Source organism: Protopterus annectens, chromosome 2.part0 (genome assembly GCF_019279795.1).
Source record: "Protopterus annectens isolate FY-2018-M chromosome 2.part0, PAN1.0, whole genome shotgun sequence".
NCBI classification, from domain to species: domain Eukaryota; kingdom Metazoa; phylum Chordata; order Ceratodontiformes; family Protopteridae; genus Protopterus; species Protopterus annectens.
Window position 1 is genome coordinate 1,101,813,816 of NC_056728.1, and position 14,985 is coordinate 1,101,828,800.

At 37.1% G+C, this 14,985-nt stretch overlaps 1 protein-coding gene across 2 annotated transcripts in view; it reads left to right on the forward strand.

Annotated features, from left to right (window-relative positions):
• TBCK (TBC1 domain containing kinase) overlaps window positions 1–14,985 on the forward strand; it is a 1,512,759-nt gene that overhangs the window by 219,275 nt on the left and 1,278,499 nt on the right. For both annotated transcript variants that reach the window (XM_044061297.1, XM_044061298.1), the window contains one exon: window positions 2,675–2,789. In XM_044061297.1, coding sequence (XP_043917232.1) covers window positions 2,675–2,789 — 115 coding nt within the window. The remainder of the gene's footprint in view (window positions 1–2,674; window positions 2,790–14,985) is intronic.

Genomic DNA, 14,985 nt, shown 5'->3' on the forward strand with positions numbered 1-14,985 from the left:
TCAGACAATAAATGGAAATACCAACCCTGTCCTATGCGCATTTGAAGTTTGCAAAAGTAATTATTTTAAATCTGCCCCTTTTTTGGCTGTTTGGCACTGCATTATTTCATTGTTTGCAGCAACAGTTGGGGATGCATGCCTCGGGCTACATTTATGGCCATGTCATACGTTGGCGATGGAATACTTACTTCTCTCCTGTCAGCATTTTTCTCATTACCACACAAATCCCAGAGATGCTTATCGCCAACACAGGTTTAAAAAGGTTTATAAAGGAAAAAGAAATAACACTGTAATAAATAATTTCTCACAAAATAATGTTAATAATTTGGGTGGCACCTGAATGACATGTCAGTATTTCAATAGTGAGTTGTTTTGAATCTGGTTGCAATAATATGCAATTACTACAGATTCTGTAAGTACTGTAAATTTGTAAATGAAAGTCCATATGCATCAGTAGACAATTTTGATAAAACATTAAGCCGTCCAGGAATTTGTAATTGTACCACTAAGTTTGTGGTCTGTTTATTGGAGATGTTGCTTAAATATGGGTAGTTGTATAGGCACCAGAATTAATGTCTCAAAAACAAGGGCTGTTTAAAGTGCAGTTTATTGGATGATTTGAAAAAGATTATCATTATCCATGGAACTTCTCGGACATGCATTTGGGGTATGGCTGTCCAACATATTAGTGAAATCCAGCCCTTATTAGGTGTGGAAAACGTTAACTTTGGATAATGACCAGGGAGTAAGGCTCTCAAGAAGTTTATGTTGTCACATGTATTATATATTGGCCAGTAATTCTAAGTAATGCTTCTAGCAACCTTTCTTCCTAAATTAAACAATGAATGCTCAATTTTCTGTGTAATGCCTTTCAGTGGCATGAGACAAGTTGTCCTTGCCTAGAAATGTAGTTGGCTGGGATTCCCTAACTGATAAATTAAGGCTTTCCAACTGAGATTACAATTTCAGGCCTGTTATAAAGAAAAAAAACGTGAAAGAATGGTTTACTTTTGAATGAATTAGGGCTTAGTAAACAATGTAAGCCTTTTGAATATGGCTACAAGGCAGTTGTGGTGAGAGGTTCCTTTTTAGTAAAGAGCTTAAGTGCTAAATGCTGGGTTTGAAGAACAGATACAGCACCAATACATTTTTTAAAGCAGGCAAAAAGCAGTCAGACTTGTAGTGAAATTCTTAATTTATACTTCCAGTATAGCTACTAGATGCACGGCAGGTATTACTGTGGGACAATGCCTGTATTAAGTTCGATTGGGATGAAAAGGTGACAGATTATTGGGCACTACTGTCTGCTGTAATAAGATTGAAGTAGTTTACAAATGTTTAAGTGGGCAGGCCTTGAGTAACAGATTAGATTACAGAAGCCAGGGAAGAATAACTATTATGTAAGAGTTTGATTAATATGGCCTATAAAGTGTTAAATGAAACAAAAAAAGATACATATATGGACTTTAAAAAGGAGGCCAAACTCAGTTCCTGAAAGCTGAGATCTCAAATATGTCTGTTCCTGAGTTATGCTGCAAAATCAAGAAGATTCAGAACCTTTGTTGAAAGTGTTTTGCACTCCTGAAAAGCTGCCACATATGTTCCCACATCTTTTGGCGGTTATGGGGAATGTTAGGGAGGAGAAAGAAAAAACATGGATGGACTCTTTCTAAGAGTATTCATTGGTAGACACTTTCAAAGCATATCTACAAAGATTTATAGTAGAATTACTTCATATTGAATTGGGTTTGTAGTTTTTATCATTGAGCTATAGTTTGAACATAGCTTGAGTAAAATGTATCGCAAAGCATGTATCTAATTTGCTTAATTTGATTATGGCGCTAGCAAATATCATGCATTTATGGAAGTCTGGTACTGTTTCAACATTTGGCAGCCTATCAACATTAATGAGGGGGCTTGACTGAGCAGGAAAACCAGTCATTTTAGGAAACAGTCTAGGCAATGAAAAGGTGTCTACCACACTGAAAATATATAGATGATGAACACCAATTCTGTATATAAAAGGTAATACGTTTAGTTAACCATGAATTGTTCCATCTTGAGGATGCACTGGGCATTATAGCTTCTCCCTCGACTTGGGTGTAATTTAGTTGCTGCTCATACCTGCTGTCTTTGTGTTTTGAGCAAAGATTGGTATTTTATTTGCATTAAAATTGCAATTATTTTTGTGGCATAGCAGAGAGGGCAAAGCTTACTTACTTATTCTGATACTACATATTTGCTTTGCATAGTTCCCTTTTAAATTTAAGATTATTTTAGATGAGAATTTTTTTGTTAAAATTTTAATTTCAGTTTTTGGCTGTACTGATTTTTTGTGTGGGGAAGATGTTTTAAATAATTGTGACAAAATGTCCTGTTAAAATTGCAGTAGTTCCTACTGCTGTGTGTTTTTACTTCAGCTCGACTTGAGGAGAGAATGAAGGTCGGCAGAAATGCACGGTTAGCTTCAGCAGTACTGTGTTAAATGTAAAGTTGTGATGCCACTTGTCAAGAAACTCATATTTTTTTCCATTTTATTTAATGAGGCTCCTGTAAGGCACAGCATCTGGTTGTCAGGTTTGCACTATATAGTTGAATTGTTTCTTGTATCTTTTGTACTGTAAAAGCCATATGAATCAAACTTCAAAATAATTTGTATCCAATTTTCTTACAGTGGCTTGAAGGTACTGAACATTGCTTATGAAATACTGGAGGGGTTAGAGTACATGAACAATCATGGCTTAGTACACAGAGCTTTGTCTCTCCACAATGTCCTTATGGACCAGCAGGTAAGCTTAAACATTTGCACTTGTGTTATCAGAGAACCTTTCTAGTTCTTTCATCAACAGATTTTTATATGTCATAACCTTTGCATGCTCCATTTGATCAGTTGTTGTTCCAGGTAGACATTGCCCTACCCAAGCTAACGTCCATCCTTCAAAAAGAATTAATCCTTTTTAGACATCAGAATAGACTGGTGCACATGCAGGAGCAGGTGAATCCTTTGGTTTTGAATGTTACCTAGCCAGACTGTGTCAGAAAGTTAAATCACATGTTTTCTAATCTTAAAGCAGCTTCATATAAATGAGAAAAATCCTTCTATAAAAAGCACTTGCTAATCTATTGCATAATACCCATGTCCTTTTGTTGCCTCATGTAAAGGCTTGTGTGTTTATATGTTATGCTCATATATGTACATATGGGTGCTGGTATGTGTGTAGGGGGGGCTTGCCCCCCCCCCCCCGCTAGATATGTTTAGTTCATTTTTTTTTTTTTTTTTACCATGTTCGAACTTTTGAATGTTCGATCTTATGGTCTCAGCCATATGAATTTGAACATTTAAAAGTTCGATCATGTGAAGTAGATCCATATATATATATATATATATATAGAAATATATATATATATATATATATATATATATATATATATATATATATAGATATATATATGTAAATGCCTGTGTATTCATATTGTAGAGTTATAAGCTGTTGATGGTGTTAGTATAAAATTGGCATGCCAGAACTTGATACCATAGTGACCACTGATTGGCTAAACAGATGGAATGTTGAATTGTTTACTGATAATAAAGGCAGTATGTGCTGTAATAACTATTTTTCATGTTTTGTGGATGATAAGGGAGAGAGTACCACATGGATATAAATGCAGTTACACCCTTTTCAAATTTTGATTACTATTCCTCAAAGCCTGGTATTTTCTGTGGTACGTATGGCAGTAACCTTAAAGTATGTATTATTATAGCAATAACCCACGCCTGGGTGTGGGTAATGCTAAATTTACCCACGGTTGGCGTGGTTTGGTCCCGAGGGCGAAGCCGGAGGGACCAAACAAAGCCAACCGTGGGTAAATTTAGCATTACCCACACCCAGAAGTGGTTATTGCTATTATACATGACATTATTTAAGAAAAGAAACTATTACTTTTCTTAAATAATGGCATAGTATAATGCCTGTTTACTGCCCTTCCGCAGATGTCTGGCATCCGCAGTTCTGATGTACTGCGCCTGCGCAGTACATCAGAGTTGGGCAAAAGCACGGAGAAAGCAAGATCTCCGTTGCTTTTTATAGCTATGTTAAATGAGTTTAACATAGCGAGACAGTTTTAAAATAAGCAACGGAGATGTCCGTTGCTTATTTTAAAACTGTCTCGCCATGTTAAACTCATTTAACATAGCGAAACACTAAAAAGCAACGGAGATCTTGCTTTCTCCGTTGTTTAACATGTCGCTATGTTTAATGGGTTTAACATAGCGAGACAGCTTTAAAATAAGCAACGGAGATCTCCGTTGCTTATTTTAAAGCTGTCTCGCTATGTTAAACCCATTTAACATAGCGAGACAGTGTTTTAAAAAACCGAGTTATACTAATGGAAAAAAGTCCGGGCGACTGGACCTTTTTCCATTAGTATAACTCGATTTACAACGGGCACGCTGGCCAGTCAGCGTGCACGTTTTGGGGGGGGGGTCATGGTATAATATCATTTCCTTCACTGATGCCATACATTTACATTATCTGTAGTCCTGGGTTATCTCAACATCACCTAGGAAATTCTACCTCACTAGGTGCTGCATAACCAGTTTTGTAAATCTTTTTTATTTTGAAAAGGGCAAGATTTTTCTAATTTAAGAGAAAATACTTCATATCTTTGAATTAAGCTCATGATGAAATATTTTGTCAGTGCAGTTAATGTACTTACATCATACTTAGTCTATTATTACAAAAATACTGCTTCTTGGACAGTTGCCCCTGCACATATTCTTGTGATTATGATGTGTCGCTTGTCCCTCTCTAACATAGATAACAAGCAAGTGGGGTAGTCATTTAGATGCTTTATTACATAGAAGCACATCAGGATGGATAGCAGCATCATAAAATACAAACAAACTGGATAACAGGCAGACCTTACATATAAATATATATGGGTTTACATATCACCAGCTTATTACAAAATGGCAATCAGGCTCACACGTGCTCAGTATTTATAGACTTGTGCAAGCCCTCAGATACCTTCTTAAAGGTTCATACACACACATACATTGATCTACATCCTCCCTCTTAAAAAGATTGCCCTTAGTAAAAACAACATTAAAGTTAGACATGTATTATTATAAACATGAGAAACAAACAATGTTCATGTCCAAGTTGCTGTGTATCTATACATGGTCTGGAGATGTGACTGGATTTGGTAACATAACAATCTGAACTATGTTAGCAACAGAGGCAGTCTTCAGTGAACAAGTCATATCAGGAACTTCTGGATTCATCACAAGAATGGGAATATTCTCCAGAACTTCCTCTGGAATTGGAATACTAGACAACTCAGTCTGTGACAAAGAATCTTTCTCACAGGCTGTGTGCTGTGGTATAGACTCAAGACACCGGCATCAAATGTTTCCGATTCTGCCTAAACTTTACTATGTGTGATTCTACAATGTACAATCTCTGCTCCAGGCAAATATTCTTCACAACTTCAATCCGATCATAATCGTTGAATGTCTGCATGCTTACCACTTATCCTTCTTCCTATATGAGTGGATGGGAGATCGTAGGTTTACCCCAGGTATTACTTTTGTGTCACTGTTAGACAGAGGCACAGTATACTAACCCACGAAAAAGGGCATAGCAAAATTAATTTAAAATGGGTGGCGAAAGCCAAACACACTCTGGCTAGGCTTATAAATGCCTTAGGGCAGATAGCCTAGTATGAACCTATGAACCAAGCATCTTGTAATAGTTTGAGCTGTTTGCTGGTCTTATCGTAGTAGGACTTCTGGGTTAAACATTTCTGCAAGAGATTGGTTTTCACTGACTTGTTCTTAACACATGGAATCAGCAATTGACTACCGATTGGTAATGTGATTCTGGTTTGTCTCAACAGAAGTCTTTCAGCAGGTGAACGAAGATGTTTATCATGCGGAATATTTCTGAGATTCAAGACATTCAGGAAAACATCACTATTGTCTTGTTTTGACTTCTCCAGTAACTGTTTTGCAGTTTGAACTGAACGTTCTGCTAAACCATTTGAATGTGGATACTCTGGGCTACTCGTGACATGAGTAAAGTCCCACACTTTGGCAAGTCTTTTGAACACTTCCATGACTTCAAAGTCAAGGTTATCATTCTCATGCTGTTCCGTTGTGTTTCTGGGTGATCTGGGCAAGGTATCAGCAAGATAAAGAAGTTTGCCTTCTGTGTAGACAAGACTGAAATTATACTTTTGCAATCTTAACATATGTTGCAATTTGGCTGGAGCTGTATGCATTGGCTGTATTAAGATAGTGACTAAAGGTCGGTGGTCTATTTCGATCTGAATAGGTCTATCATAAACATAATCGTGGAAATTTGAACATACAAACACAATTGCCAAAAACTCTTTCTCGATCTGAGCATACTGCATTTCAGTTTGGGTAAGAGTTCTTAATGTAAAAACACGACAAAACAGTCCTGGACAAGGAGCCACTAAAGAACAAAGTGAAATATATCGAAAAAACAGATGAGGCTTGCCACAGCAGATATATAAAAACACGTTTAATCACTGCAGTACAAAGTAAGCGCTTTCACGTCTTTCCAACGCTTCATCAGACTTTAAACAATTGCACTAAGTCCCAACTCATTCAAATAGTAGTACATAGAAATATCAGCCAATCATAGCCATTTCAATTACATCACGTGTTGTATCACAAAACATTTTAAAGAGACACAAGACAAAAATGTATATTCATAAAAATATTCCTAAAGCACTGTATTGACTACAACATATGTGTGTGTATAAATATATAAATTTAATATGAAATAGAAATATTTCACTAAAAACTATAAGTATAAAAACATATATACATAAAAACCCTTGTACGACTTATAAAGCTAATGTTTATAGGGCGTGCTGCTAAAAATAGTTTCAAAGTTACCTTCTCATTGAGCCCATGCCCCTTATAACCCTGGAATTTAATTATCCACCTATTCTCACATTCTTCAGTATGATTTTTGATGTCACCCAGTCTGTCAGTTTTTTTAAACAATTCCAACACAGTAAATTTAAATTTGTGTAGCGTGCCTGCATTCAAGACATGTCGAGCCAAAGCATTATGATCATCTTCTCTATTAATCGCATATATGTGCTGTCTAACACGTTCCCTGAGACTTCTGTTTTTCCTATGTAAAAGCACAAGCATATCTGACAAACAGCCAAATATATTAGGTCTCTAGATTTACAGTCAGCATAAAAATTAAATCTAAATTCATTACCTGTGTCTGGATGTATAAAGCAATTACTTCCAGACATGTAAGCACATTGGTTACACCGTCTACAAGAGAAGGCGCCTTGTCTACTAGATAAGATTAATCCCTTCATATTACTTTCATAGAAAAACAATCTTTTCAGTGATGATGTATTTTTATATGCAAAACTGGGTTTTCTTCCCACTATCTCAGCAATCCTATCGTCAGTGGTTGAAATGCCCCAATTTTTATTGATAACATCTTTGATCTTCAAATTCTTATTAGAGTAGGGAATTATCATCCTATTCACAATGACCCGTTGCTCACCATTGTTGACACTCCCGGTATTACCCTGTTTATTATGTAAATAGGGCTTACCTTTCCCTTTCCTCTTCTGACACTGTGTTGCTCGTCACCTCTCTAACATAGATGACAAGCAGGCGGGGTAGTTCATTTAGATGCTTTATTACTTAGAAACTCATTAGGATGGAAAGCAGCATCATAAAATATAAACAAGCTGATTTACAGACAGACCTTGCATACATACATGCTTGGGTCTACTTCATAACATTGAAATTTCATAACGCTGAATTTTATAACATTGAGACCAAAACATCTAAATCCCAAAACACTGAAAACCCAAAACATTGAAAACTCAGAACATTGAAAGTGTGCTTCATAACATTGAAAACTACAGTGTATATGTAAATAACATCCTCTCCAGCTATAACAACCCTAACAAACAAACAAACTTTGTACTACATTTCTGCAGGGGGGCAAGCCCCCTCTGGCACCCCCCACAACTCCTGTAAATTAAATATACCAACTCCAAGATTGCACTCCAGTGGAAAAAAGTTAATTTCCTAACCTCAGTGTATGGGTATATTTAATTTACGGGGGGGGGGGGTGTAGGAGGGCTTGTCCCCCTGCAGAAACGTAGTACAAAGTGTTTGTTAGTTAGGTGGTGGTGTAGGTGGCGGGGATCTTATTTACGTGTGCAATGTAGTTTTCAGTGTTATGAAGCACACTTTCAATGTTCTGAATTTTCAATGTTTTGGGTTTTCAGTGTTTTGAATTTTCGATGTTATGGTCTCAATGTTATAAAATCCAACGTTCTGAAATTTCAGTGTTATGACATAGACCCACATGCTTACATCTCAACAGTTTACTAAAAAATGGCAGTTAGGCTCGCACATGCTCAGTATTTATACACTTTTGTGTAAGCCCTCAGATAGCTTCTTAAAGGTACATACACACACATTGCTCTACAGGGTACTTCTGATTCTTTAGGTAATGTGATTAAATCCATTTCCTGCAGCAAGAAGATACTTTTCTTGCTTGACTGACTGATACACTGGGGGCAAGGCTTTTGATGCATGAAGTACAAGGTTGTGATTTGTTTTTTACTAGCTGGGAAATGCATACATTTTTTCTTGACTGGTATGCAATATTCCATATTTCCTGACACACTCTGTAAACTGTAAACTTCATATTACTGGGATATGACTGAAATCACTTGCAGGGGAGTTAGCTGAAGGTGGTGTGTGTGTGTGTGTGTGTGTGTGTGTGTGTGTGTGTGTGTGTGTGTGTGTGTGTGTGTGTGTGTGTGTGTGTGTGTGTGTCTGTCTGTTGTCTAATATGCAGATATTTTATCAGAAATTAGTTTATTTGCCCTTATCACTGAACTGTATAAACCAGGTATTCAAGAATAAATTTTTATTTTATTTATTTTATTTTACATTTGTTGACCGGGCTAGTCCAGCTGGATATATGTCCATTTTCAGTAGAGGCCCGGGGAGAAAAGCTCTGCTTTTAAACTAGATAAAATCAAGACGATACAAAAGAAACACAATACAAAAAAGGATACATGTAATATGTAAAGTAAATAAAAATTTCTCCATCAGTTTAGGTTATATAGAAACTAAAAATAAACAGAATGTGAGAAGTAGGTTAATAAGGTAGAATGCAGTATTTTGACCAAGAGAAAGGGATAGAACATTCAATGTTTGTATATAGGGTAAGAATTTGTCTTTAAAAATGCTATAAAAAGGTTATGAAAGGTCAATAAAAAGGTCATATCAGGTGTAAAACACAGGGTAGGTGGTGAAATTTTAGAGGACAGGGAAGTAGGAGAAAAAATCTGGAGGGTAAGTACAAGTGGAAGTAATTATAGTCAAAGTGGAAGAAATAGAAAGGTTTATGTATGAGGTGGGAAGATAAGAGTTCACAGAGGAATGAATAAGTAGTAAGGAGCATGCCCAGTAATAGCATGTTGGGAATAAGATACTAGGAAGGGGAAGAGAGAGGAATTGCTGTTATACTTCAAAGTGGGTAAGGAGGAGAGATATAGAAAAGGTAATGGTGGGGGGGGGGTTAGTCTGGGTTAGTACAAGGACAAAGCCATTGTGATTTTAAGTGAATTTGTAGTTGATTTTTAAAGAGAGGTAATGATGAAAGAGATGTAAGATTAGTGGGAAGTATGTTCCAAACCTTCCCCACAGAATTAGAGAAAAGAGAATCACCTGCCTTGTTGTGGGATTTCAGGGAGGTAACCAGTAGTTTATTTGCTGAGCGAAGGTTAGAAAGGTTTGTGTAGGGGGAGATAAGGCTACTGAGAATAGGAGTATTACTAGGCTGGTATAGTATTTTATGAGTAATGGAGAGTTGTTGAAATTTTAGCTGGTTATTTAGTTCCAGCCATCCTAGAAGTTTTAGGTTTAGACAGTGATGTGTTCTAAATGAGGACCCAGTAGCAAACCTGACAATATTGTTATACGAAGTAGACAGTTTGTTTAGGTTGCTTTTGGAAAGATTCGTATAAACTGGCGAGGCATAGAAGAGGGTGGAGATCAGATGGGTCTGGGCAATAGTAGTTCTGCCTTCTGGTGTAAGAAAAGGTTTTATTCTATATAAGGATCCAAGTTTTCTGTTTACAGTTTTGATGGTGGCATTAATATGAGCATCAAAGTTGAGGTTGTGGTCAATCAATACACCTAAGAGTTTTGTAGTTGGGTCAGGAGCTATGATTGTACCATCAATGGAGGTAATAGAGAAATCTAGTGGGGTGGATTTGTTAGTTGGAGTAAATAATAGCCTGTTGCATTAAGGAGGAGATTATGTTGTTGGAACCAGTTTTCAGCATGGTTGAATACTGATTGGGTGGTGGCCTGGAGTTCAGATAAGGTGGTTGCTTTACAAATCAAAGTGGAGTCGTCTGCGTATTGTATGCAGGTAGGTAGAGGTAGATTAGTAGAAAGGTCGTTAATGAATATGGAGAATAGTAGAGGTCCCAGGATAGATCCCTGTGGGACACCAAGGGTAACAGGGAGATGCTTGGATAGATTATTATCCCAAAGAACAGCTTGCTGTCTATTGTGCATATAGGACTTGAACCACTGTAATGCCTGTGTGTCAAGTGAGAATGAGGTGAATGTATTGAGTAATAATTGATGGTTGACCATGTCAAAAGCTTTTGAGAGATCAATGAATAGTGCAGAGGAGAGCATGTTATTGTTACAATGTTTATTAATACAGTCTGTAAAGGATAGGAGAGCAGTAGTGGTACTGTGGAATGGTCTAAAATCATGTTGACAGTCAGCTAGGAGGTTATATTGGAGAATGTGGTCAAGAATTTGTTGGTGGATACATTTTTCCATAATTTTGGCTAATGGTGATAGTAGGGCTATGGGCCGGAAGTTAGAGAGTTCAGTTGAGTTCCCTCCTTTATGAAGTGGGATTATATGAGAGATTTTCCATAGTGAAGGAATGGAGCCTTCAGTTATGGTTCTGTTAATAAGAATAGAGATGGGGTAGGCAAGAGCTTTAGCAGAAGTTTGAAGGTATTCAGGTGGTAGGAGATCGGCTGAGGGGGTACAGGGTTTGAGCTTATGAAGCAGAGTATATATGAGGGCTGTGGGAATAGGTTTTAAGTAAAAGTAAATGCGTGTGTGTTTATATGTGTATACATTTTTTTAAATTGATAAAGTAGGTCACAGATTTACTGAATAAAGCTGTAAACTATACAACCTGCTTGTTCCCTGAACAGTGAGCCTAATCAGCCTATTCATTTCTCTGGCAGATGAAAGTCTGGTGTTGGGGAGCAGGACAATCTGTGGGTACTGTGTACTTCCATAACTCTGTCCCTGGTGGAAGCCAGGCAAAATTTCCTTTGTGTTGCCTGTTAGAGGGCACATATGTTTTACTACACATGATGACCATCTGTTTAAGTGACTCATCATTAGAGCAGCTGGGCCTCTCTTGGCTAATTATTGTGAGCTGTCCACATGCAAATCTGTAGGTGTTACTAATATGACTCAAACTACCTCTCTCCTTCCAGGGTGGGTAGTCTGACAGCAGACACTCACTCCCATCCCACCTGCCCTGTGAGGCCTTCTGCATACCGCATACCACTAATCAAACATGGATTATGTAGGTCTCAGTCAGGGCTTTAACCCGGTGTTTCATGGGCCATGTATAAAACTATTCACTGCTTGTTGTTCTTAAGGGTAGGGTGGCAATCTAAATGCATCTCCCTGAACTTTTACCAAGAAATGTCCCATAATGATTGACATACTGCATCATATACAGTATTTAGGCAACAGATGCGGGCTTGTTCAAACATTTCTGTGTGACATTCTGCAAAGTTACATTATATTTTAATTTATGTAAAGTATAGGTATGTAACTTCTCTGCAGGGAGAGACTTCATTGCCTGCTTATAACATCTGAAGTAATCTGCCATTCTATCAGTACTAAATTCTGTATAATAGTGTCTTCATAAAATGGACATTTTCTGTCAGTGGAAATATGCAACCAGGAATCCCCGCCGTAACAAGGGCAAATTAGCTTAACCAGTTTTAACACTTAGCTCTTTATAATTCCTTAATGTTAGCTTGTCAGTCTGAGAGTAAACTATACTGTGTATGTAATTCCAATGAAGCATTTATTAAGAAATGTCAGTGTGAGATATTGCCTTTAAAGCTAGCAGCAAATTATAAGGACATTTCACAAGAAATTATCCCAGTATAATTTTCAGTAATTTTGATTAGAATGTATCGGACAGTTTCCAAAATATATCCCTGTATAGACATGGAGCAGAAGTAGCCAGAAATAACAGTTACTATTAAGGACCTGACCTTTTGAAAATAATCAGTTGTTATTTGGTTAAATTACATGCTACATGATAATAACAAATGGATAGATATGAACAAACTCAGTCACACAGAGTTATGCATTTTGGTATTGCATTTCATTAATAATTGTCATCTGGTAGATTGCTCTTCAAAATGTTTATGTAGAATAATATTAAATAGTGATGTGTAATTTGGAATTCAGGGATCAAGATATATGTGCATGGTGTCCAGAAGATTAAATGTTATTTCAAATGAAATAAAACTGAAATGTGATATGAAATAAGAATTTCTTTACATGGCTGATGACTATTGCTTAAATCCAAATGGTTGTATACTTTGCATACTCTCTGATATGCATAAATAACTCTGAGATCACTGGGCCATAAGGAAAGAGAGAGAGTACCTCTGTAGGAACCTCTGCTATTCAAAGTGTATGTCGCACAGTAGTGCTTTCTCTCTGTCTCTCTCTCTCTCTCTCTCTCTCTTTTTGTTTTGCATACCTGGATGTTCTTTGATTCCTTAGGACATGACAATTTAGAACAGAAGCTGCCTTTAAAAAAAGGAATAATTAGTAGGGCATATAAACTATGATAACTATAAGAATCAATCAGAGGAGGTTGGGAAGGGAGATTGGATAAGCAATTCACAAAGAAACAATGGGAGGATATATGCATGTCTCCCAAATATGCAACAAGAGCTAAGAGATTTAGGATTTTTGCTTGGAAATATTTACATAGATACATTTATACCCCAAGTAGACTCCAGAGAATTTTTCCTCAGGTAGACAACAGATGTTGGAATTATGATGGTGAAGAAAGATGTACATGGGAACATATTTTCTGAGAGTGCGGTGGGTTGGCGGACTCTAAGGATTCCCTGCAGAATGCACTGTTGATGATGCTGGGTGGGCAGATTGGTGTGACGAGGGAGATGACTTTTCTGTTCTGTAATACAGAATCAGAATTGCCTAGACATGGTACGGCCTTGCTGTGTCTAATTATAGTGGCTGCCAAAAAAACAATTACATAAAAATGGAAACCAAAATCTAAACCAGCTATATTAGAAGTATTGAATATAGTAACAGAGCTAAACAACTGGAATTGAGATCTTTAGAAAAGGGTAGGAGCAAACTACAAAGGAAAAAAATGGGAATTGTGGGAATAATATGTGCAGGGGAGGAATGAGATTTAAGGGAAGGCAGGACTTAAATGAGCTATGTATTGTTTGACAGAAAACGATTGTGTAGATTATAAGTGAAGTATAATGTCTGTGATTGGGAGTGTGTCAGTATGGTTTGTGATGTAAAATTCTTGCAACTAGGATTGTTATCAGTGTGGTTTGTTTTAATTTATATAAATGTATGATTGCTTGTGTCATAAGTGATGGTTTAATAAAGATGTTTCTTCTTAGAAAAGGGCAGAAACTGAATAATTTATGTAATGTTGCTTAGGTTATATGATATATAGCAATATATCTGAAGTATGATGTTTGTTAATATTAACTTGTTAATACAGTTTGATTACTTTGGTATAAATGTAAAATTGCCTGTGTCACAAGTGATAATTCAATAAAGGTTTGTTTAAAAAAAACAGAACCATTCAGTATTTGGGGTATACTTAAAATATTTTAGATTGCATATTCCAGAGACCATACTTGTGTGTGTGTGTGTGTGTGTGTGTGTGTGTGTGTGTGTGTGTGTGTGTGTGTGTGTGTGTAATTGTATCCCTACAATAGGCTGGCATCCTATCCAGGGTTCATTTCTCTGCAATGAATTTACTGGTGATTGGGTGTTGGCTTAATAGTTATGGTGTTTACCTCACAAGCACAAGGTACTGGGTTTGATTCTCACCTTTGGTCACATCTGGATATTGGTTAGGCATGAAATAGTCTGCAAACTGATCATCTAGTGCTTACCTTTGAACCTTTGTATGTTTCCTTTTTGCCACCCGCTGACTAGTTATTTTGGCTGAAAGACAGGACTCAAGAAGTTAGGATAACAGGGTTTATCTCCAGATAAGGGCAGGTGCTAGCACAGTCTCTCAAGATTCTGTGCCGGGGCCACTCCTTGTTGGTGTCAACTTCTTTGAAGTCTAGTAGGCCCATCAGCATCCACTGGCTGAGCAAGTTTTCAGATGATTGCAAACTAGGTGTAGTCATAGAATCCTCCAAAGACACAAATATCTTACAGGAAGGCCTGACACAGACTAGTAACTGGTGCTGAGCCACGGTCTTAAACTCAGTGCAGAGAAATACATAATGGTACCTTTGACAAAATGGCAACCCTTGGAAACTACAGCATTGATACCCCCTCCCCCAAGAGTAGTCCTGGAAGTCAGGGATTTGGGAATGCATATAGATAGTAACCTAACCTTTGACCATCATGTGTATGGTAGTAAGGAAATCATTCTATGTTGCACAACTTATAAGCAAGGGTTTGACATTTAGGTCCAAGAATGTTCATTGTTCTGCTATATGGCCTTCATTAGATCAGTCATTGAGTATAGCACCCCTTCGGTGTGTATCCGACCAGACATGTGCAACAAATGGAATGTCCACAGAGGTTTGTCACACAAAGAATACAGGATGTAAATAACATGTCATACACATATCACCTCA